Source organism: Pelodiscus sinensis, chromosome 1 (genome assembly GCF_049634645.1).
Source record: "Pelodiscus sinensis isolate JC-2024 chromosome 1, ASM4963464v1, whole genome shotgun sequence".
Lineage (NCBI taxonomy): Eukaryota > Metazoa > Chordata > Testudines > Trionychidae > Pelodiscus > Pelodiscus sinensis.
The window spans coordinates 4,605,659-4,630,104 of record NC_134711.1 but is presented as its reverse complement, the minus strand read 5'-3'; the positions used below and the strand labels follow the sequence as shown (position 1 = coordinate 4,630,104).

The 24,446-nt window shown below is 60.6% G+C and overlaps 1 protein-coding gene across 1 annotated transcript; it reads left to right on the top strand.

Annotated features, from left to right (window-relative positions):
• Nucleotides 1-345: 345 nt before the first annotated feature.
• SMO (smoothened, frizzled class receptor) lies at nt 346-24,446 on the top strand. Its single transcript, XM_075925434.1, has 12 exons — nt 346-696; nt 10,103-10,308; nt 11,837-12,046; nt 12,253-12,425; nt 13,545-13,764; nt 14,299-14,422; nt 16,118-16,210; nt 16,454-16,562; nt 17,313-17,498; nt 17,819-17,967; nt 19,939-20,073; nt 20,991-24,446. The coding sequence occupies exons 1-12, from the start codon at nt 399-401 to the stop codon at nt 21,584-21,586; spliced, it is 2,499 nt and encodes an 832-aa protein (XP_075781549.1). The 5' UTR covers nt 346-398; the 3' UTR covers nt 21,587-24,446.

The following is a 24,446-nucleotide window of genomic DNA, read 5'->3' as shown; positions in this document are numbered from 1 at the left end:
CCTCGCTCCCTGCCTGGCTCCCTCCAGCCTGCGCATTCCTGAGCGCGGAGCCGGAGCGACAAAGGAGGCCGCCGGCCCGGGCAAACTTTGCACAAACTTTTCGGGCGGCGCGCGGGGCTCGCTCCGGCGGGGGGAGGGGAGTTTTTTTTTGGGGGGGGGGGTGGCGCGCGGGGCTCGCTCCTGCAGGGCGGGGGGAGGGGAGTTTTTTGGGGGGGCGCGCGGGGCTCGCTCCTGCGGGGCGGGGGGAGGGGAGTTTTTTGGGGGGGCGCGCGGGGTTCGCTCCTGCGGGGCGGGGGGAGGGGAGTTTTTTGGGGGGGCGCGCGGGGCTCGCTCCTGCAGGGCGGGGGGGGGTGATTTTGGGGGGGGCGCTAGGATGGCCCCGGGGCGGGCCGGCCGAGATGCCGGGGCGCGGGCAGCGGGGCCCGGCTCGCCCTAGGGGGCTGGGGATGGGCCCGGCGGGCGGGCTGCGGGGCCCCCTGCTCTGGGGGCTGCTGCTGCTGGGCCTGGGGCCGGGCCGCGGGGCGCCGCTCAACGCCTCGGCCGCCCGGGACCGCTGCAAGCGGGCGGCGCCCTGCGAGCGGCTCCGCGCCACCGCCTGCCTGGGCTCGGCGCTGCCCTACGCCGCCACCTCCACGCTGCTCGCCGCCGACTCGGGCTCCCAGGAGGAGGCGCACGACAAGCTGCTGCTCTGGTCCGGTAAGGGGGCCGGGGGGGCGATGAGAGGGGCCAGGGTCTGGGGGGGGGCAGTGGAGAGGGGCCAGGGCTGGGGGGGGCAGTGGAGAGGGGACGGGGTCTGGGGGGGGGGGGCAGTGGAGAGGGGCCAAGGTCTGGGGGGGGCAGTGGAGAGGGAGGGTCTGGGGGGCAGTGGAGAGGGGCTAGGGTACGGGGGGGGCAGTGGAGAGGGGCTAGGGTACGGGGGGGGCAGTGGAGAGGGGCTAGGGTACGGGGGGGGGCAGTGGAGAGGGGCTAGGGTACGGGGGGGGCAGTGGAGAGGGGCTAGGGTACGGGGGGGGCAGTGGAGAGGGGCTAGGGTACGGGGGGGCAGTGGAGAGGGAGGGTCTGGGGGGGCAGTGGAGAGGGGACAGGGTACAGGGGGGATAGTGGAGAGGGCTATGGTATGCGGGGGCCAATGGAGAGGGGACAGGGTAGGGGGGACAGTGGACAGGGGACAGGGTACGGGGGGGATAGTGGAGAGGGCTATGGTATGCGGGGGCCAATGGAGAGGGGACAGGGTAGGGGGGACAGTGGACAGGGGACAGGGTACGGGGGGGATAGTGGAGAGGGCTATGGTATGCGGGGGCCAATGGACAGGGTACGGGGGGGCAGTGGAGAGGGCTATGGTATGGGGGGGCCAATGGACAGGGTACGGGGGGCAGTGGAGAGTGCTAGGGTACCAGGGAGGAGACAGTGGAGAGGGACCAGGATCTCGGGGAGGCCAATGGAAAGGGGCCAGGGTACGAGGCGATGACAGTGGAGCAGGCTAGGGTCGGGGGGGGGGGGTAATGGAGAGGGGCCAGAGTCTGGGGGGGGTAATGGAAGGGCCACGGTATGAGGCAATGACAGTGGAGCAGGCTAGGGCATGGGGCGGCCAGGGAATGGAGGCCTAGGGGACCGATGCAGGGGAGTAGGGCATGGGGGGCTGAGGGCCGATGCAGGGGAGTAGGGCATGGGGGGCTGAGGGCCGATGCAGGGGAGTAGGGCATGGGGGGCTGAGGGCCAATGCAGGGGAGGGCAAAGGGAGCTGGTGGGCCAACGTGAGGAGGGGGGGAAGCAGGAGAGTAGGGTGTAAGGTCCAGGGTAAAGGGGCAAGTTCAGGAGGAGGGGCAGGTCGTGTCGGGAGCGCTGGAAGAAGGGGCAGGTGGTGGGCGGTGCGCTGGGAGCAAATGCAGGCAGTAGGGGGCACATGGAGGTCTTGGGGAGGGATGCAGAGGCAGGGGGCAGGTCCTGCGAGGGGCATTGGGGGGAGGGTGCGAGTCATGGCAGGCTACATCAGGTGGTTTGGGGGGAGGTGAAGGGGCGGCGGAGGAGTCCAGAGGTCTGCGGGAGCCCTGGGGCCGGCCATACAGGGACGTATGGGCCTAACTGGAGGGGCTATTTTAGAGCTCACCGTCCAGGCGTAGCTCACCTGGGCACAGGCAGCCTTGGGGAGAGAAGAGGCAGAGCTCACAGAGGGCTTGGGGGGCAGGTCAGAGGGGGTGCGGTGCTCTTTATAGATGGACTTCCCCTGCTTTTTGCAATTGGCTCCTTTGCTCCTACTGCTGCCAGGGGGCACAGGGAGGCCTTTAGTGCCGGCGGTCTGTGCTCTGGTACTGCCGCTCCAGAGTTCATCCGGCCCCGCAGACAGTGCGCAAGGTCTTGTCGCCCTAGCCTCACTGTGATCCTAGATTCATGCTGGGACTGTGGGTGGTACGCTGGGTGGGGCACTCAAGTGCAGATGTTTGGGTTTTTTTTTCTTCACTCAGTGCACAGTCAACTTGTGGAACTCCTTGCTGGAGGACGTAGTGAAGGCTAGGACTTTAACAGGGTTCAGCAAAAGAGCTAGATAAATTCATGGAGGTTAGGTCCATCGATGGCTAGTAGCCAGGATGAGTAGGAATAGTGTCCCTAGCCTCTGTTTGTCTGGAAATGGGTGATGGGGAGGGATCACGTGAGGATTACCGGTTGTCCCCCCTCCCTCTGGAGCATCTGGCATTGGCCACTGTGAGCAGATAGGATGCTGGGCAAGATGGATGGTTGGTCTGACCCAGTGTGGCCGTTCTGATGTAGCCGGGAGAGCGGCTGGGAATTCCCACCTCTGGCTTCCTGGAGCGGCTCTGTGCCTGGCAGTGCTGGGGAAAGCAGCTCTCTGCTGCTGCAGCTGCTCCACCTAGGCTCTGAGCCCCACGGGGGGGCGTTGGCTGCTGCTTGTCTGCCCGGGGGGCACTGTCACAGGCGATGCGTGGGCAGCAGGGAGGGTCGCTTTGCTCTACTCCAGGAAAGCCAGAGGGCGGGGCCCAACGGTCATTGCTGTCTGTAGTCTGAACAGGTAGGAGCTAGCAGTTCCCCGGGGACAATGCTAAAGAGCCTCCTATCCGGTTTCAGAGAATTGGGATCACAGCGGCAGCTGGTTCCCAGCCCTGGAGGGGGACCCTCCAAAGGCTGCCGTCACTGGGACAGGAGGGTAGAAGGATGGGGAGGGAACTGGTCAGATGCAGAGGAGAGAGCTGGGGGAATCGGGTGGCTTAGGAGGCTGGTAATGAGCCATTCTCTCTCTTGGTGGTCTTTAGAGGGCTAGTTCTGGTCTGGCCTATGATGGGATCAGCTGTCAGTTATCCCCTGGGATAAAATGTTGGTTTCAGCCCGGTTCCCGGGAAATGAATCCAGGGCTGGCCCCATGGTAGAACTCCCAGGAGAGTGGCCTGGAATTTGGTGGGCCGCGAACATGCGTGCCAGGAGTCGGGTGGGCTGGTTTGGGGGCCCAAACACGTGGCTGAATGGAGACCTTCCCTCCCCGTGTGGGTGTGGAGGGTCCCCCAGTGACCACGTCCCAGCTGGCCGAATGAGATGAGCATTCGCTGCCCCGGGGGTCTGGCGCGCCCCTTTCTGTCCGACTGCGCCTCTGCACAGCGCTCAGCGCGGGTGGGATCTCTGCTCACGCTTGGGTGCTGTGGCGGAGAGGCAGCCTGCTTTCCCCCGCGGGCGCTTGCACTAGTACGCGACTAGCACCCCACGCCAAACCCCATCAGCTAAGCACCCTGAAGCACCCATCTCTAGCACCCACCTGCATCCTCTTGACACGACGGAGCCCTGCAGGCTACAAGACCAGGCCAGGGCTGCAAGGCAAGGAACGTCTGTAGGATGTGCCTTGTAGTTAGACGAAAGATGCCCAAGGGCCAGCTTGTAGGACTTGGATACCTCTGATGAAGGAAACCAACAGCACCCACTGGCCATACACGGCTAATACGTCTCTGCCTGACATCCTGCTGCTCTGTTACGAACAGCATGGCCTCCTTGTTGGACCGTTTGCCTGGAGACAAAGCTACCAGCAGTGAGGTTTCGCTTTCACCCCGGAGGACAAGGCTGCCTGGGAGATGGGGGAATCGCCTTCCCTGGAGGTTGTCTAAAAGCGACGGTCTTGGCTGGTTTCCCACGCCTCTTGGCAGAGGGTTAGGCCAGGTGACCCTGTGCTGGCGAGCATGGTTAGTGGGAATGGACGTACCCCCTGGACTCTGTCCCAGCTCGGCCTGAGTTGCAGCGTTCGGCGGCTGTCCCGCCATACGCGGGAGGGATGGGAACGAGGTGTAGAGAGCCTAATTCGAACTACCTACTCCGTGCCGCGTGACAGAGTCCGCACTAATGGGGATTTAAAAATGGCGGCGCCCGGCAAGATGCAAATGAAGCCCGACATATTTAAATCCCGGGCTTCATTTGCAAGTTCGAATGCCTACATTAGCCACCCTAGTGCGAACTAGGGTGGCAGTGTAGACATACCCTAAGGTGCTACAGGGCCGTTGGTTGGTTTTTTAGCTACAGCCTACCACGGCTCCCCCTCTGGGGCAAGTCAGAGGCACGTTATTGGCTCAGCCCAGGGGGACCGGGTGACATGTCACGGGAGGGCCAGCTAGAGGGTCCAGCGGCCCCTCCGGGCCTCGAGCGCTGTGAACCTGTGAGCGCCGTATCCTGGGAAGCAGTGTTATTCCTGAGCCTCTCCGCGCGTGGCTTGAAGCACCGACAACCCCCGTCGCTTTGTTCTTCGCTGCAGTGTCTGCACGTGCTAGTTAAGAGGCAAGACTCCTCCCACGCCCAGCCCTGTTGGATCCCCTTCTAACTAGGGATGTAAAATCCCCTTTAACCAGTTAACCGATTCAGGGGGATACTGGGTGGGGGAGCCAGGCTGGAGCAGCCCCCAGCCCACGGGGCTCCAGAGTGAAGCATGGTCCCAAATAAGCCCTTTCTCATCCCCCTATAAAATCTCCCTCTGTCACATTTCGGGGGGAAGCCCGATCCAAACTTTCCTCCAAACTTCCCCCTCTGCTGCCTTGCCCACTGCTAGAAAGCTCCCGACTGGATACGTCACGTGGGCTGCACCCTTGCCCTCTATGTTCACTTTTCTGTCTGCTTTGGCTGCTGCCTCCTCCGTGGCGATACCCTCTCCTCCGTCCAGCCCTGTTCTCATCTCCTGCCTGCCCATCTCTCTCTCCTCCGCTTTGCACCTTCTTCCAGGGCCGCTCCACCTCCTCCCGCAGGAATCGCCGGGCAGCTTCCCTCTCCGTCTCCAAACCTTCCGCCGAAGTTGGTTCCAGTGCACGAGTCCGGGGCTTGTTCACGCTTACGGTGAATCAGCCAGCCCGGGCGTGCTCCTCAGCCGTTGTACGTGCGGGCACACAGAGACCTTGTCTTGCACTGCAACTCCTTGGGGACCACGCCCCCTTCTTTCCAAACTCAGTCACCACGCTCGAGGCCGCCAGCGCAGAAACGACTCCAGGGACTTTGTGCAGAAGATTGTGTCGGTCCGAGAACCTTTAATCTGAATAGAGCAGAGTACAAAGCAGCTGTGCTTTCCAAGTTAACCTTAACTCTGCCCCCGGTGCTGCCATCCTGTAAGCATCCACTGTCTTGTAGTCAGAGACAGGCCCCCCCTGCCGCACACGACTTTTCAGTACAGTTCATAGACCCGCATGTCCCCTACCAACCCTCCACATACAGGCGGGAACTGCTCGCTTCTCCAGTGACGGATTCTGTTTCCATGGCAATACACATCAATATAGTCCAGGCTCATCACATGGTGATACACTCCACTGACCTGCCAGACTTACAGGGAGATGGGTGGAGGGTGAATATCTTACTGCCCCTGTATAAAACTCTGGTACGCCCTCATCTTGAATACTGTGTACAGATGTGGTCTCCTCACCTCAAAAAAGATATTTTGGCCTTGGAAAGGGTTCGGAAAAGGGCAACTAAAATGATTAGGGGTTTGAAACGGGTCCCATATGAGGAGAAGTTAAAGCGACTGGGACTTTTCAGTTTAGAAAAGAGGAGACTGAGGGGGGATATGATAGAGGTCTATAAAATCATGAGTGGTGTGGAGAGGGCCGATAAAGAAAAGTTATTTATTAGTTCCCTAAATAGAAGAACTAGAGGACACCAAATGAAATTAATGGGGAGCAGGTTTAAAACTAATAAAAGAAAGTTCTTCTTCACACAGTGTGTAGTCAACCTGTGGAACTCCTTGCCAGAGGAGGCTGTGAAGGCTAGGACTATAACAGAGTTTAAAGAGAAGCTAGATAATTTCATGGAGGTTAGGTCCATAAAAGGCTATTAGCCAGGGGATAAAATGGTGTCCTTGGCCTCTGTTTGTCAGAGGTTGGAGAGGGATGGCAGGAGACAAATCGCTTGATCATTGTCTTCGGTCCACCTTCTCTGGGGCACCTGGTGCTGGCCACTGTGGGCAGACAGGATATTGGGCTAGATGGACCTTTGGTCTGACCCAGTACGGCCGTTCTTATGTTCTTATGAGGGGGGGAATCTCTGCTGGTCTGAGCTGTTGGATGAAGTTGTGAGAGGTCTCTGAGCCATGGTTAGAAGTGAGCCGGGTCGGACTCAGACCTGTAAGAGGAGGACACCAGAGAAGGGATGTGAGTGAGTACTGGTTAACCAAAGTTACCTGAAGCATCACCCTCTTGTGGGAGTTGGGAGCCGCACACGTCCTCCCCCCACACATGGGGGGCCAAGAGCAGGAACGGGCTGCCTTGCACACAGGAGGAGCTGCTTCTGCTCCCTGCCCCCCCCCCCCCGCCATGCACTGAGCTGCCTGCCCCCTCGTGCGGGGGGTGGGGGAGTGGGACCCTGCTGAACCAGTTAAACTGCAGTCTAGCTGGTTAACAGAGTAACCGGGATTTTACATCCCTGCATCAGAGCCGTGTCTGACGTGTTTGCAGAAACACCAATGGCAGCGTTAAAACCGATGCTGAAACACTGGTCGGGATAAAAATCCGAATTCATTGTTAATGAACTAACCACCTTCCTGTGCTGCTCACGCCGGGGGAGATCACGAACGTGGCAGCAACGTAGCATTTCAGTTGGCGTCTCGCTCTTACGCCCGCTGCCCTCACTTGGCGTGGCTCGGAGTTTTGATTTTTTTCAAAACGGGATCATCTGTTTCAGTCCCACCTCCCCTGCGTCACCAACATCGATGTGTTTTCACTCCCGAGCTGTGAGGCACTGACTTGATGCCATGGCGTTACTTTGCAAATGCTGAAAGGGGGTTTTGTTACTAGGTGGTCTCTGTTTTATTTTTACACTTAATAAAAATACTTTGGCATTTGAGATTTTGCTTTATTTTTTTACAAAGCCTGTAAACTTTTGGGTGAAATTTGACCTTGTCATATCCCTTCAACTTACAATTGCTGAATCATTTATTCACATCCAGCCCGCTTAAGTAGCCTAATTAACAGGGGTCCTACAATTGGCAGGTACTTCTTTTGATGTTCTGTATATCTCTTGGTTTCTGTTATTTCCACTCCAACTCATCTGATGAAGTGAGTTCTAAACACGAGCTCATGATTCTATTTATTTTTGTTAGTCTCTAAGGGTGTGTCTAGACTACAGGGCTACGTCTAGACTGGCATGATATTCCGGAAATGCTTTTAACGGAAAAGTTTTCCATTAAAAGCATTTTCTGAAAAGCGTGTCTAGATTGGCAGGACGCTTTTCCGCAAAAGCACTTTTTGCGGAAAAGCGTCCATAGCCAATCTAGACGCGCTTTTCCGCAAAAAAGCCCTGATCGCCATTTTGGCGATCGGGGCTTTTTTGCGGAAAACAAATCTCTGCTGTCTACACTGGCCCTTTTGCGCAAAAGTTTTTCGGAAAAAGACTTTTGCCCGAACAGGAGCAGCGTAGTATTTCCGCAAAAGCACTGACAATCGTACATGAGATCGTCAGGGCTTTTGCGGAAATTCAAGTGGCCAGTATAGACAGCTGGCAAGTTTTTCTGGAAAAGTGGCCAGTCTAGACACAGCCCAGGGTTTTGTCGACTAAAGTGGACCTTTGTCGACAAAACTATACCTGCCTCTACACTACCGCTGAGTTCTGTCAACATAACATCAACAGAACTCAACAGTTTTGTCAACGGATGTAAACCTCATTCTACAAGGAATAACGCCTTTTGTTGACAGAGTTCTGTCGACAGAAGGCATTATTGCATCTACACTGTCCTTTGTGTCTACATTGTCATGTCGACAAAGCAGCTTGCTTTGTCGACAGAACTGGATGTAGTCTAGACGCTCTTTGTCGACAAAAGCCTATAATCTAGACATACCCTAAGGTTCCACCGGATACTTGAATCATTTATGTTCAAATAGTCCACTGAAAGAGTTCTCATAAGTAAAGGCTTTGCTCACATGACACGGTTAAAGGTGCCTAATGGACATTTTGTTCTATGCGATGCGCCTCGCATCATTATCTTGAATCTTGCTATTTGTCCTGAAGCAGTGAGTTCCATGGATGAATGATGCATGGCGTGCTTCAAAGATACCGATTTCTGGGGGCCTGGCTGGCTTAGGGGACTGCTGGAGGGTGGGCTTTCAAGGTGTAATGCTCAGCTCTAAGAGGGAGCAATATTAGCCCCACTGTGTATTAGGGGCGTGGAGAAACCGAGAGGTTTAAATCAGTGGTGCTCAAACTTCCCAGAGTGCTGTACCTCTTTCAGAACCCCCCATTTGTCTTGCGTGCCCCCACGGTTCACCTCTGTCTCCTTTCTGCTATACAGTATGATAGACGTCATATAATCGATAATTGACGTGATGATTAATAATAGCAGAAATGAAACTTTGCACTCACAGTTTTATTTAATGGGACTTATGCTGCTGGGGGTGCAGTTTGGGGATGTGGGGGTGCAGGAGTCAGGGTGGGGGTGAATGAGGGCTCAGGGCAGGGGGCTGGGGTGTGTGGGAGGTGCAGGAGGCTGAGCAAGGCAGTGGGGGTGGGAAGTAGAGTGTGGGGGGGGGCACTGGGGCTGGGTTACTTTACCTGGCTGAGGCTGGGCTGCTGCACCAGGCAGCAGAGGCTGAACGAGGGATTGAGCCGGGGTGGCTCCAGCCGGATCGTGGCCTCCCCTTGAACCCGTGCTGCAGCAGGAGGGGGGCACCAGCAAGCCCTTCCTGCTACCAGACCACGGGGCCTGCCAGGATCAGGGCTGGGGACAGGATGCTGCAGCCAGATGGGGGCCTTGTTGGCCAGGCCAGGCCACTGTAGCTGGGCTGTTGCAGCAGTTGCAGGAGCTGGGGACAGACCCTGGCCGTCAGATGGGGGCTGGAGCTGGGCCACTGCGGCCAAAGGGAGGCCTCTGCCGCCACCAGCCCCCCTCGCTCTCCCAGCATGGAGCGCACACGTCCCCCTCAGCCGGCCCTCGAAACCAACTGAGTCCCCCTGCCAGGGGGAGCCACGTGCTTCTAACGTTCCGAATTCCGTTTTCTGTTCATGTAAGAAGGAGCCTGGGTTTGGGGACTGGTCGAAGAGACACGTTTGGTTCCGTTCTGAGCCACGTTTGGCATGAGAGCCAGAGGGTGCTGTCCCCCGCTCTGGGCCGTAGGCAATGGAGCAGCGAGTTTGTTTGAACCCCCCTTCCCGGCATGCTGCTGAAAATAAATCTGTCAAAGGGCTCTCTGTAGCCCAGGTGCATTTGTGACCCAGGGAACAGCTGAAATACCTGAGAACGGAGGGTCTGTTCACAGCAGCTGCTTGTTGACGGAGGGGGCTAGTGGAGGAGTGTTGCACAGAGGAGTTTGAGCCTTTCCTGGTACCATATAACAGCCCATGCCCCTAGATAAATCCTGTGTTTTATGAAGGGGGGGATGGACGGTCACAAACTGGCTGTGTGGGCACTGGATGGAGCACGTCCTAGCCTGGTTCCATTACATGCCCCGTCCTTGGCACAAGGACTGTCGTGGTCATCGGGGATTGAACCGGCAGCGTCCGCATCAGAAACGCAGGCCTTGCCTGGCCGAGCTAAGGGAGTGTCCTTCAGTGGGAAGGGGTTGGTTGTCGTGGTTACAGGGCCCAGCCACTAGAGGGCAGCGTGCGACACCCGTGCCGAATTCCCACGGCGGCTTTCTCCCTCGGCCAGGCTTGCGGAACGCCCCGCGCTGCTGGGACGCCATCCAGCCGCTGCTCTGCGCCGTGTACATGCCCAAGTGCGAGGACGGCCAGGTGGAGCTGCCCAGCCAGACCTTGTGCCAGGCCACCCGGGGCCCGTGCACCATCGTGGAACGGGAGCGGGGCTGGCCTGACTTCCTCAAGTGCACCACGGACCGCTTTCCGGAAGGCTGCCCGGTAAGGAGGCGTCTCGCACCTCACCGCGGTGCCCGGTGTCCGTCCCACGGCACGGCCATCCTGGCCCCGTGCCTCTTACGGGCTGAAGCAGCACCCTCCGTGCAGCTCGGGGCGGGGGCGTCGGTCCTGGGGGGAGAGGGGACCATGAGTCATTGGATGGGCTATTTGGTCCTGATTCAACTCTGAGGAGAGAGGTGGCCACATCACAGGCCTTAACTGTACGGGGCGCTATTTGGAGCTCTCTCGCGATGGTCCCTCTAATTTTTCCCATCCATGTGCAGGATAAATATTGTTACATGCACCAAAGCATGTGCGGATGTGCACCACCTGGAGAAACACATGGTGCCAGCTGTGGACAGCAGTGGGCGCTCTGCTAATCAGCTGGGCGGTCCCTGAATCTCTCCTGGGAAGCCACCCAAGCGCTCAGCTTACAGGGAACACTGCTCTCTAGCGGCAGATGTTCTCCAGCCGCAGAAATATCGCAGGATCAGATGCTTTATCTCGACAACAGGACCAGCCCCGGTTCCGGCCCCCCGACCTGATTCCAGCCGGCAGGTCCAGTGGACGGACTGGGCCATATTAACCGAACTTGCCTGGGCGGGCTTGAAACACGCTGCTGGGCCTGTTTTGGAGATAAACATGTTGGTGTTGGTACAGACTCAACACCCTGGCTGGGTGCTAGCGAGCCCCGTGCGGCCAGAGGTGCGGTTATGTGCCCGAGACATACAACCAAAGTGGGCGGTGACCTCCTGTCTACAGCTGACTCCCCCTTGGAATCTCAGTGACGTTAATCGGGATTTCTCTCCCTACGAGGCTGTTGTACAGCGCTGTGGAGCGACTCGGTTCTGCTCCAGAGGCGGCTGCATTTCAGCCGAGGTTGGGGAAGCCTTGTAAAGTGCTGGGCCGTGCTGTGTCCATGTGAGGGACCAGGCATTCCAGCCACTGTTCTGGTGATAGGAGACACCCTCCTCCCCGTCCTCCCCCCAAGAGACACGGGCGCACAGATGAAGCCTAAACTGGGTGCTTGGTGTGGGGGAAGAGCCTTAGAAAACTCGGTGGCAATTGGAATATTTGGGGGTTTCAGTGGGACCGGGACAAGGTTTGTCGTGGGACGGTTATCGCGTGTCACGCGACTGGTGCGGAGCCGCGGCGGATTCTCACCCTAACCAAGGGGGGTCCCCGACGCCAGCTGCCTCTCTCCACGTCCCCACAGAGCCTCTGTGTCAGCCCGTCTCCAGCCCTGCTCCCATGTCCCGTCCCCTTCCAGAGGCAAAGGAAGAGGACCGTGTCCTCCCGGCGGGAGAGCTGAAATGCGGGGTTAGCCCAATCCCGTTGATTCAGCGTGTCCGCGTGTGGCGTAATCCCAGTCTGCGGCCGGGTCGGTCCGTGGTTCCCCCCAGGGCGGGGAGCCCGTCCGTGGCAGATCTGGGACCTCCACACTCGTGGTTCCCGGCCCTCGGCGTGAGTCACGGCAGCGTCCCTGCCGCCCGTATCGATCCCTTTCCTCCCTTCCCCGCCACGCCCGCAGAACGAGGTGCAGAACATCAAATTCAACAGCTCGGGGCACTGCGAGGCGCCCCTGGTGCAGACGGACAACCCCAAGAGCTGGTACGAGGACGTGGAGGGCTGCGGCATCCAGTGCCAGAACCCCCTCTTCACGGAGAGCGAGCACCGGGACATGCACGTGTACATCGCCGCCTTCAGCTCCGTCACCATCTTCTGCACCTTCTTCACCCTGGTGAGCGGAGCTGCCGAGAGCCCCGGCCGGGCGGGAGGGGGTGGCTGGCGGCTGATTCCCGGACCATGGGCGCTGGCTCGGAGCACCCCCTGCTGGCTGGTTCTGCTCTCAGCTCAGGGCTGAACAGCAGGCTGTAGAGCGAGGCCGGGAGCAGGTGCTACATGGCCCCAGACCCATTTCTCGTCTCACCCCCACCCCCACCCCAGGCCACGTTTGTTGCCGACTGGAAGAACTCGAACCGTTACCCGGCCGTCATCCTCTTCTACGTCAACGCCTGCTTCTTCGTGGGCAGCATCGGCTGGCTGGCGCAGTTCATGGACGGGGCCCGCGGCGAGATCGTGTGCCGAGCCGACGGCACCATGCGGCTGGGGGAGCCGACGTAGGTGCCTCTGCCCCGCGGGACGAGCGGCCCCATCCCCGGCTCTGACGCAGCCTGCTGAAGGGAAGGGCCGGTGGGGGGGGCTGGGGACAGAGCTGGGGATGGGGTTCTGGGCAGAGCTCCCATGGGACCCAGGTGTGGCTGGGATGGGAGCCGCCATGTTACAGGGCACCGGGGCATGCTAGCAAGTATGTATCAGGAGGTGGGAGGGAAGGAAGGATGGGGGGAGAGACCCACTCCCAGCCCTGTCTAGGGATGTAATAGTGTAATCCGGGGTGGCCAACCCATTCTGGGCAAAGAGCCAAGATATCATTGGATCCAGGGCAAAGTTGTCGAGCAAAAACAACAACAGAAAAGACTGCCCCTTTAAGAAAACGCGTTTAGAGGCTTTTAGGCACATCAGGCTCCCGCCGGCCAACACCGTCTATAATACTCCAGCTTTAATGGCCGTGCCGGACGGCTCCCCTGCCCCGGGGAGCCAGGAGGAGAGGGCTGTTTTCAGGGGTGTGGGGGAGGCTTTATGAGCCACAGGGGAGGGGGGGGCTTTGCAAGCCGCACCCTAGCGGGGGAAGAACCGCATGCGGCTTGGCCACAGCTGGTGTAGTCGGTTAACCGATAAGCGAAAGCTTATAGGCTGCTGTAGACTACGCGCATTCCCCCCACCAGTACATTTTGCAGCAGGATGACCAGCAGCCCAGCTCAGTCCTGGCTCGTGACAGGTCTGGGACCTACCCCCCCTGCAGCTCTGCATTTCAAGTGTACGAGGAGCGAGGTGGACACCAGGACCAGGAGTTCAGACCCACCCCCACGCCGGGGGTCGCTGCCTCTGTATCCAAGGAAGCAGCACGGGGCGACAGGCGGCCGGTCCGCAAGGGGAGCTGCTTTTTAAACTGGCTCCCCTTGCGGGCCAGCTCCCGCCTGGCCCCCTGCGCTGCTGCCTCTGATTCAGAGGCAGCAGCGTGGAGGGGAAGGGGGCTGCTTGGGAGCAGGGCCGGAGCGCACTGGCTGCCAGCCCCACCCCCGGGGACTAGAGAACAGTCGAGTAACCGATGAGAATTCATGAGGCTAACCGACTGTCCAGTTAACCGATATTTAACCCTGTCCTGTCCCCCTCCCCAGCTCCAACGAGACGCTCTCCTGCGTGATCATCTTCGTCATCGTCTACTACTCGCTGATGTCGGGCGTGATCTGGTTCGTCATGCTGACCTACGCCTGGCACACCTCGTTCAAGGCCCTGGGCACCACCTACCAGCCGCTGCTGGGCAAGACCTCCTACTTCCACCTGGTCACCTGGGCCATCCCTTTCGTCCTCACCGTCGCCATCCTGGCTGTCGCCCAGGTAGGGGGGCCCGGCATGGAGAGCTCTAGGTCCTCCCCCCGCCTCCCCGGGGATGCTCTTCTCTCAGGGCTCCCATCACTCTTCCTGGGGGTGGGACGTTAACCCGGCATCGGTGAGCAAGAGCCATCTCCTCTTTTCCCCTAGGGCTCCCTGTGTCTGCGAACATCCCCGGTGCGATCCAGGTGGGGGTTGGCATTTCCCAGCCCCCCCACCGTGTTCGTGGCTCCCTCCCTGGACTGCCGGGGACCCCTCCTGTCCCCCAGTGTGCTCCCAAAGACAAATCCCGGCTGTTTGGACTGACCTGTAGGACGCACCAGCCTCCATCCCTGTCCCACTCCCTCCCAGTAAACACCCGGCCATCTACCATACCTGTTCTACCACGTGGCAGAGATATAGGCTGTCTCCGCCCCCGAATAGATACCAGGTTCCCCCGCCTCCCCCCGGACAGGGCCAGCCCAGCCCTGTTCTCACGAGATTCCCAGCCCCCTCGGCAGGCTGGGGAAAGCCGGACACTGATGCCTCTGCCCCGCCCAGGTGGATGGAGACTCCGTCAGTGGCATCTGCTTTGTGGGCTACAAGAACTATCGCTACCGGGCCGGCTTCGTCCTGGCGCCCATCGGCCTGGTGCTGATCGTGGGAGGCTACTTCCTCATCCGAGGTGGGTGCGGACGCATCAGCGGGATGTAGTTTGGGGCCTCCCGGGGCGAAGGTGGGAGCCGCTGACACCTGAGCCGAGGGAGGCAGGTGGTGTCGGTTATGAGCCATCTCCTCTCGGGGAGAGACCAGCATCTGAGCTGCACCGAGCGCTTTGCTAAGGAGACCAGGTCCACACTGCACGCTTAGGCTACGTCTACACTACGTGCAGCTTGTGCAAGAAGCCTTTTGCGCAAGCGTTTTTGTGCAATAACTTCTTGCGCAAGAGCACGGCCACACCTCAAAGCACATCGCAAAAGCCACGTGCTTTTGCGCAAGAGAGCGTCCACACTGCATGGACGCTCTTGCCCAAGAAAGCTCTGCTGGCCGTGCACAGAAGCACCTGTGCTTTTCTTGCGCAAGAAACCCCTCTGGAGCGTCCCCACCTGCCTTTTGGCGCAAGAACTCTTGCGCAAAAAGGAGTGATGCCTCGTAAAAGGAGGTTGACCTACGGTGGAAAAAGCCCTCCCTTCTGCCGTTTTACTCTTGATTTCCTTGCGCAAAAGAGCATTTGAGGTGTGGACGCGCCGCAGGTTTTTGCGCAAACACCTTGCAGTGTAGACGTAGCCTTACTTCGGTAGCACTGCGTCGCTCGGGTGTGAAAATTCCACGCCCTGCCTCACCGACTGCAACCCCTTTGTTTAGTGTCTGTATTTCACGCACCTTCTGAAGGGCCGTGCCCGGGGAGGTGGTCTCCTCACACCACTCCAGGACAGACTCCCTGGGGTTAGCCGGTCGAAGGCTGGGTCTGTATCAAGACCACGATTTTTGCTGGGTCGCAACGCTGCAAACGTAGGCTCTGGGCCCGTCTTTTGAAAGCGCGGGGCGGGTTTCCCTGGCGGCTGAGGACCGAGAGATCCGCTGCGGAAGGATCGCGCTGTGACAAGTGCCCAGCACTGGCGAGAGGGCGGGTTTGTCTTCTGAGCCTCGTGATTGGCTGGTTTCACCCCCATTTAATGCCTAGAGAACAGCTGTGTGTGTATAAGTACGTTTCCCAGGCCTGCAGGAGAGCCCTGGCGCTTAGAGGTTTGTCTCCCTCCCCAACAGAAGTTGGCCCGGTAACAGGTATTACCTTGCTCGCCTTGTCTCTCCGGTACCCTGGGATTGACACGGCTGTCGTCGCTTAGCCGGCAGCTGTAGTAGACTGTTATCCTCGTATGAGGACCAGCCACTAGAGGGAGACACAGAGGCCACGTTCTCGTGTGGGTCACACGTGCTGGGCCGTGTCCCGGGTGAAGGGTGAGGTGCAGGCTCTGGTTCCTGGCTGGGAAGGAAGACATTTCCCTCCGTGCACGTGGGATAAACTCCCCCACCCGGGGCAGAGAGGGCTCCTGTAGTTCATTGAATGGCCCGAAGCGGGGGAAGGGGCAACCTGCCGGGTGCAGCCCATCTCCTGCCACCCCCCAGCAGCTCCCCTGCTCTGGCATTGCAGCAGCCCACGGGAGGGGCGGGGGTCCGGCTTGTGCCTGCCACACGCCCCGGCCGAGCCCCCTGGCGCCGCGCCGCCAGCCACGACCCCACGGGAGCCAGGCTCTCCCTCCCTGCTCCGTCTCTGCTGGGGCTCCTGAGGCCGCCCCAGGCCGTCCTGGCGCTCTTGCCTTGCCGGCCCGGTGCCAGGCGCCTGGCTGACGCGCCCGCCCTGCTGTCTGTTTGCCCCCAGGCGTCATGACGTTGTTCTCCATCAAAAGTAACCACCCCGGCCTGCTGAGCGAGAAGGCGGCCAGCAAAATCAACGAGACCATGTTACGGCTGGGTAAGCGGGGCCCGGGCGGGCCTGGCTTGTGGGGGACCGCTGGTGTGCACGGGAAGCTCTGTGGTGCGCGAGAAGTGGGTGCCGCTGGTGTTCACGAGGACCCTAGAGGTGTCGAAGGAGCCCGAGCTATGCTTTGACCCCTCCCTTCCCTTTCCCTGGGTGGCTGGGCTTCCGTCCTGGCAGCTGCGTGCGGCGTCCTGGAGCCGCGGGAATAACCCCTGGGTCCTTCCCGGCTTCTTGCAGGCATCTTCGGCTTCCTGGCCTTCGGCTTCGTGCTCATCACCTTCGCCTGCCACTTCTACGACTTCTTCAACCAGGCCGAGTGGGAGCGGAGCTTCCGGGAGTACGTCCTGTAAGTGGGAGCCGGCGGCGCCCCCCCCCTCAGGCCCCCGGGGCTCTGCTCTGGCAGGACTGCTCCTTGGCCAGCGTTGGAAGAGGGTGACGCTTTCCACAACCCCCCCGGGTCCCATGACGATGCCCTTCCCATTTCCCCGGCACCTCGTGAGGATCCCCAGCCGGGCGCTGGCCGATGCCACGGCTGGTCCCTGTGTCACCCCCCCAGGCATGACGGCACTGGCTGCCCGTGGCCTTGGGCAGAGCCTAGCCCCGTGGCATGAGGACTGGGGCACGCCCGATCCTGGTGAGACGGATTGGGATTACCTGCTCCAGGAGGTCCTGTGAGCCCGTCACCATGCCCGGTGCCAGGCTGTTGAACGCCCTGCCGGCTGCTCCCAAGGCTAGGACCCTTGGGGGGGGCGTCCGCTGCGCCCCAATGGAGAGCCCGTCACTCGATGCTCCTGCTGCTGCCCGCAGCTCTCTGACCTCCTGCAGGCCCCTCACCGTGGCCTCTGGGCAGCTGTTGGGATCAGTCGAGCTGCAGGAAGGGAACTCAGCCCCTGAGTTTCTGTCCCAAATTGAATCGGCAGCTGCTCCTTGCAAGGGGGGGAGGTGTGTTTAATGCCCCTTTATCTGGCTGCACTCGGGAGAGCTGGGGGGGACGATGGCTTTCCTGGTGCCCCCCCTCGGGCTCCGTTACCGAGGCCCGGGTGGGTTGTCGCCCCCGCTCTCCGTGCGGCCACCAAGCCCCGCCTCTCTGCCGCAGGTGCGAAGCCAACGTGACGATCGCCATCCACACCAACAAGCCCATCCCCAACTGCGAGATCAAGAACCGGCCCAGCCTGCTGGTGGAGAAGATCAACCTCTTCGCCATGTTCGGCACCGGCATCTCCATGAGCACCTGGGTGTGGACCAAAGCCACCCTCCTCATCTGGAAGCGCACCTGGTGCAGGTGGGAGCAGCTGGGGGACCACGTGCCCCACGGCCCAGGCCAGGCCCGAAGCTGCCCTCGTCTGGCGGCCCGTGTGGTGAATTTGGCAGGTCTCAGCCGGTCCCGAGGGAGGGGGAATCTGGGGAAAGAGCGGGACATTGGTGACCTTTGGTGAGTGGGGGGACAGACAGGCGGATGGACGACTTCCTGGCTAAGCAGGACAGGGCAGGCCTGGCCCTCGGGCCCCACCCCGGGGGATCTCCTGCCCCATGCTGCAGCGGATCAGTGCCCTGCCCTCCCCACCTCTGAACCAGCTCCCCTCCCACTCCCGCCCCCGGCAGGCTGACGGGACAGAGCGATGACGAGCCCAAGAGGATCAAGAAAAGCAAGATGATCGCCAAGGCCTTCTCCCGGCGGAAGGAGCTGCTGCACAACCCGGAGCAGGAGCTGTCCTTCAGCATGCACACCCTCTCGCACGACGGGCCCGTGGGTACGTCCCGTGCCAAGGGGGGGAGCCGCGGGCTTCCCCCCACTGCCTGAGGCTCCTCTGCAACCCCCACTACCCCCCCGCGCTTATCAGTCCCAGCTTTGTTGTGGGGCACGTGGGACGCGGTTCTCAGGCACTGCCCTCCGCCCTCACTAGAGGGCGCTGCAGCCCACCAGGCCTTCGGATCCGGCCCGTGGTGCGCCCCGGCGGCACGGAACAGCGCCACTCCAAGGGCCTGGCCGCTCCCTGGGGCTCTTTGCGCTGGGGGGGGAAGAGGGGGCTTCTCGTGCTGTCCCCGCCCCCAGCTAAATCTCTCGGCTCCCATTGGCCGGTTTCCAGGCAATAGGAGCCAAGAGATTTTCCTGGCGGGCGGGGACAGCAGGAAGCCTCTTCTGCCCCCGCAGCGCAGAGAGCCACCCGGAACCGCCTGCCGCTTTGAGCCGCGTGTGGCTGCTGGCAGGCAGGGAAGCCTTCCTGAGAGAGCTGCTTAGGTCAGCACCTCCCGCCCACCCTCCCCCACACCCCATATCCCTCCCAGACCCTGCACCCCGCTTATGCCCCTCCCCCAGGCCAGAATTCTCTTGCACCCCAACCCCTCCCAGACCCTGCACCCCCTCTTATGCCCCTCCCCCAGGCCAGAATCCTCTTGCACCCCAATCCCTCCCAGACCCTGCACCCCGCTTATGCCCCTCCCCCAGGCCAGAATCCTCTCCTGCACCCCAATCCCTCCCAGACCCTGCACCCCCTCTTATGCCCCTCCCCCAGGCCAGAATCCTCTTGCACCCCAACCCCTCCCAGACCCTGCACCCCCTCTTATGCCCCTCCCCCAGGCCAGAATCCTCTTGCACCCCAATCCCTCCCAGACCCTGCACCCCGCTTATGCCCCTCCCCCAGGCCAGAATCCTCTCCTGCACCCCAATCCCTCCCAGACCCTGCACCCCGCTTATGCCCCTCCCCCAGGCCAGAATCCTCTCCTGCACCCCAATCCCTCCCAGACCTTGTACCCCAATCCACTGCCCTAGGTCACCACCCAAACCCTCTGCACCCCTCCCCCCTCCTGCCACAGGTCACAACCCCCTCCTTCATCCAAGTTCCTTCTCAGACCCCACACGTCTCCTGCACCCCAGTCGCCTACCCCAAGCTCCCTTCTGCACCCAGACCCCCTCCAGAGAAAAGTGCGGCCCTGGGCCACTTACCAAAATCCTAGAGTGGTCCCCGTCAGAAGTGCTTGCCCCCCCCGAACGAGAACACAGGAACGGTCACACTGGGTGAGACCAAAGATCCCATTAGCCCCGTGTCCAGCCTCCGAGAGTGGCCGAGGCCAGGTGCCCCAGAGGCAGTCCACAGAGCAGGGAATCCAGTGACCCCTCCCCTGTCGCCATTCCCCACGTCTGGCCCCCCGGGGCATGGGGCACACAGAGCATGGCGTGGCAGTCTGACCACGTGGCGGGTAGCCACGGGTGGCCGTCTCCCTCTAGAGCAATATCCCGGCCTTGTGCCTTTGATGTTGCCCTCACACGCCCCTGTGAAGGCAGGGCTCTTGCCCCATTGGGCAGAAGGGAAACTGAGGCAGGGGCGGCTAAGGGACCCAGTCCTAGTCACCCTGGCAGTGCAGGAAATTGGACCCAGATGTGCTCTAACCTCTGGACCACCCTGCCTGTCTGCATCCAGAATGAGAGCCGCTTTGTCCAGCGACGACAACAGTTTTTACTCGCTGTTCCTCCTCTCTGCTGGGAGCCGGATTCGAGGCCGGCTCGCGCAGCTACTCGCTGTTCTGTTCCGGATCCGTTGAACGGGCCAGACCCTGTGCGTAACAGGGCCACTCGCGCAGGGTCCAGCCTCTGAGGATTGGGGCCGCATGGGAGGGCTCCCTGGTCGCCACGGGAAGGCGGGGTGTCGGCTCCAGAGTGGGCTGCCTGTGCGGGTGAATTCCCTGCTGCCCGGTGGTGAGAATCTCTCTGACTTTCGTCCCAGCTGGTTTGGCTTTCGACCTCAACGAGCCGTCAGCCGACGTGTCCTCGGCCTGGGCCCAGCACGTTACCAAGATGGTGGCCAGGAGAGGAGCCATCCTGCCTCAGGACATCTCGGTCACGCCCGTGGCGACGCCTGGTGAGCCTCTGGGAAAGCGCGGGGAGGCGAAGGTGACAGGCCAGCCAGGGGGTAGCGCCGCCGTGCACTTCTGCGGGAGGCCATTGGCGTCCTGGGGGCACCGGGAGGTTTCGGTTGTCGGGACCCCTTTTTGGGGGGTGCGGCTCAGCCCCCTAGCAAGAGACAGGCCCTGCAGCCTAGCTGCTGGCAGTTGGGAAACCGAGGCAGGAAGCTGAACATCTGCAGAGCCGGAAACGGGATCCCACAAGGGCGGCAGTGCTCTCCGCTCCCCGGCGATTGGGCGCCAGGAGACATCACGTTTTCTCCTCAGCCCGGCGCTAACCTGGGGCAAGTCACGACTCCACGCTGGGCCTCCATTTCTCCCTGTGGAAAATGAGGACCCCCGTCTGTTGAAGTGCCGGGAGACGGGGTGCAAGGAGTGAAGGCGCAGGGCTAGGAGAGGGGTTGCCCCGCAGCCATCGACATGCGGCCACTTCTGGGGTGGGCTCGCAGCTCAGGAAAGGCAGGGAAGATTGCCAGCTGGAGCCAGGGGCAACGTAATTTGGCTGTAATCCGCGCGCTTGGGTGGCCAGAAATTCAAATCCCCGCCCAGCTGATTAGCAGAGCGCCCGCAGCCAGCTACATGGGTTTCTACTGGTGGTGCACATCTGCACATGCCTCCGTGCATTTGACAAAATTGATGCTGCGCACGAGTGGCTGCAAGGCGGGACGGAGAGGCAGTGGGAGAGCTATGCGTGGTGGGATAGCAGGGGTGGTGAGCTAGGGGTTGGTGGCAGAGCTGGGTCAAGGATGCTGTCTCATGCCCGCTCTCAGGTCTGTCTCTTGCTGTCCCGCTCGCTAAGCTTGCCTGGGGTGTGTTAAGAGCGAGTCTGCCCGGCCAGGCCCCTCACCCCGGCCCCCCTCTCTCTTGCCCCCAGTCCCCCCCGACGAAAGGGCGAACCTGTGGGTCGTGGCCGCCGAGATCTCGCCCGAGCTGGAGAAGAGAGCCGGCCGCAAGAAGAAGAGGAGGAAGAAGAAAGAGGCCGGCCCGCCCGGGCCTGCGCCCCAGCTCTGCGACGTGGGCTCCTTGGCCCCGCAGGCCCGCAGCGCCGTCCCACGCCTGCCCAAGCTGCCCAGGCAGAAGTGCTTGGTCTCCAGCCCCTGGGAGTCTCGGCTTGGAGAGGAGACGCTGCCCCCGGGCTCCTACCCTGGCCTGAGGCTCAGCGCCTGCCAGCACGAAGGCCGCTTCCCCTGGGACGACCCCGCCGGCTCCAGGCAACACGCCGCCTTCCACCTCGTCAGCAGCCCCTTCTGCCCCGAGGCCGGGCCCCAGGAAGGTCTGGCCTTCGAGGGCAGCGTGAGGGGCTTCCTGGCATGCCAGCCCCCCGCCGCCGGCCTGGATCCTGGCGCCCTGCCCGGCGGGAGCGTCCCCTGCGGGTTGAGGACTCCAGGCCGAAGGGCAGGCTTCGCCCCCGTCCATTCCCAGACGAACCTCATGGATGCTGAGCTGCTGGATGCGGATTCGGACTTCTAGGCCCGCAGGGAACCAGACGCCGTCCCTGCCTGGATAAGCCCCCCAGCTCCTCAGGAGACCGGCTGTGGAGGACCCCCCGGGAGAGAGTCGTGCGTTTAAACCTCCCCTTCTCCAGATCCCACCAGGGACGGTTCTCCGCTGCAAACGTTGGTGCTTCCTCGGGAGCTCGCGTCTGCTTTTGAACTTCCCCTTCCTGGCTTTCTCAGGCCCCTCCCGGCTGATCTGCCTGCCCGCGGGAGGCCGCGAGGCCCACGCCGGATCCCCAGCGCTGGCGTGGCGGCTGGCGGAGCCCTGCCAGGTACTATGGACTGCTCCAGGGGCGACAGACACAAAACCGAAGGGAGCTTTGCTGGAGCTGCCCTCGGAGGCCGGGCTTGTGGGCTGGAGCCAGGGTGTGCCAGCTCCCAGGTGGGGTCCTGGATTCTGCTCCTCGCCCTGCTGCGTGGAGTTACTCGAGGACGTTCCCCCCGGCAGCCCTGCCCCGGTTGCGTTTGCTTCTTGGCTTCTTTCTCCTAGGACTTTCCTGCTGCCCCGTGAAGCAGGCCGGGCGCTGAAAGGGAAGGGCTGGCGGGAGAGTGTCATTAGGGGTCTGTAGACTTTCCGAAGCGTCGGGGCCACGTCGCTCCCAGATTGTCGCTCATTCGCGATTGCCCGGAGAGGCGGAGGCTTTGTCCAGGGCGGGGCGGCATGTGGGACGCGTTGTCCACGCCTCCCACCCTGGGGCTGCATTTAATCATTCCCCATACGTTTGGGGGCGGGGACATGTTACCCAGAACCAGGGGGTGGGGCCAGACGTGTGACGAACAGGCCACAGTGCGAGCTGCTGGGGGACAGAGTCCCAGCTTGTCGTGGTGGGTGGTGCTCGCGCAGCGTTGCATGCTGGGAGTTGTAGTCCCCTGCATTTTGGGACTTGTAGTCCCTGCCTGATACATCTCTGTTAATGCCCCTGTTGAAGACCTGGTTTACAAGGGACGGGGCCAGTTCAAAACGAGCACACACTCTCTTCCTCCTTGAAGGCCCCATCCCTGTTTGCCGAGGAAGCTAATGTGCCCAGGTAGATGCTGCTTAGTGGGTTTAAATATTTCTGTTGTGTTAGTGGGTTTTTTAATATATGTTTGTGTGACGCAGAGATGTTTACGAGTGTCGAAGGCCATCAAAGGGATGCCCCAGCTAGAAATCCCTTACAGGAGTGCATCATATCCCCCGCCGTGGGCCTGGTTTTTGTTTACTGTCCTTTCCTCTGTGGAACATCAAACATGAATGCCCTTCCCACATCCCACACGTGCCCTGTTCTAAGACACTGTTCCCCATCCCGCCGGCTTGACTTCCCTGCAGAGTAGAACGGCCAGACGGGGTCAGACCAAGGGTCCCTCTAGCCCAGTATCCTGTCTGCCGACAGTGGCCAATGCCAGATGCCCCAGAGGGAGTGAACAGAACCGGGAATCATCATGTGATCCCTCTCCTGTCGTCCAGTTCCAGCTTCTGACAAACAGAGGCTAGGGATACCATCCCTACCCATCCTGGCTAATAAGTATTGATGGACCTATCCGCGAATTTATCTAGTTCTTTTTTGAACCCTGTTAAAACCTTCACCACATCCTCTGGCGAGGAGTTCCACAGGTTGACTACGCTCTGCATGAAGAAAAACTTCCTTTTGTTTGTTTTAAATCTGCTACCTATTCATTTCATTTGGTGATCCCTAGTTCTTACGTTATGACCCCTAGTTTTTATGGCCTTTCATCTGTCTCAGACAGGGCAAGCCGTGTGCTTGTGTTGCCGTTTGTCACCAGGATCCTCTTAACAACGACGCAGCCTCAGAGGACGTATTCTAGCAAGAGGGTGGGGGGTTATTCCTCCTGCATCCCACCACCCTAGCAACAGGGAAGTGCCTTTTGATTGGCTGGCGGTGACCTAGCCTAGAGCAGCTGTGCTCCAAACCAGAGCAGCTGGCCCCAGGCAGAGCAGAGGCAGCTGTGTTGGCTCATCCCATTTGTAGCTGAAGCAAGAAGGGTGGTGATGGAGGATGCGTGTTCCCCAAGTGTAAAGAGCAAATGAAACTTTTTTTTCTAGTGCACTTGCGCTTTCCAAACCTGCCAGGCGCCTGGCATCCCCTGGTGCTGGAAAGTTGGTGGTTAAATGGGGCATGTGTCATGATTGTTTTCTCATAGGGGCGGAGTCTCCAAGGTGTAAGCCCCACCCCTTCTGATTGTTTCTGTGTAAAGGGGCGGAGACTCACAAGGGCTAACCCTACCTCTTTAGTGCAGGAGGTGGAGACTTGCTGGTGCTAACCCTGCCGCTCAGTCCAAGGGTCGGTCTGTTGAAATTATGGGTCTCCTGGGTCATGGGAGCTATTCCAGACCCAGGGGCGAGGGGGGAAAGCTTGATCTTTGACCTGGCGCTTCCAGGGGATTGAACAAGTCCAGCTCCCACAAACACCTGCTCGTTTTCCATGTTCATGAGCAGCTGGGTTCCAGCTGGGTCTGGTGATGCTCCAGGGGAAGTCTGTCCTCGGAGCATTTCTGGACATGCCGGGAATCTTCCCATGAGCTGAGTCAGGCTGAAGATGTCAAGTCTGGACCCAGGGTGGCAGTTTGGCCCACTGGGAGGAGGGGACCGACCACGCCTCTTCTAGCTCGATCTGAGCACCCCCGAAGTTTGGGGGGGACTGGAGCTGGCTGCAAAGAATATACCACCCAGGAAAAATGCAGCTGCTGCTGCAAGCTGGAATTAAGGTGGCGCATAATTCCATACGAACCTAGGAAGACCGGTTCAGACTCCAGGGCTATGTCTACACTCGCGGCTTCTTGCGTGAGTAATATGCAAATGAGGCTAAGCGTGGACTATCGCCGAGCCTCATTTG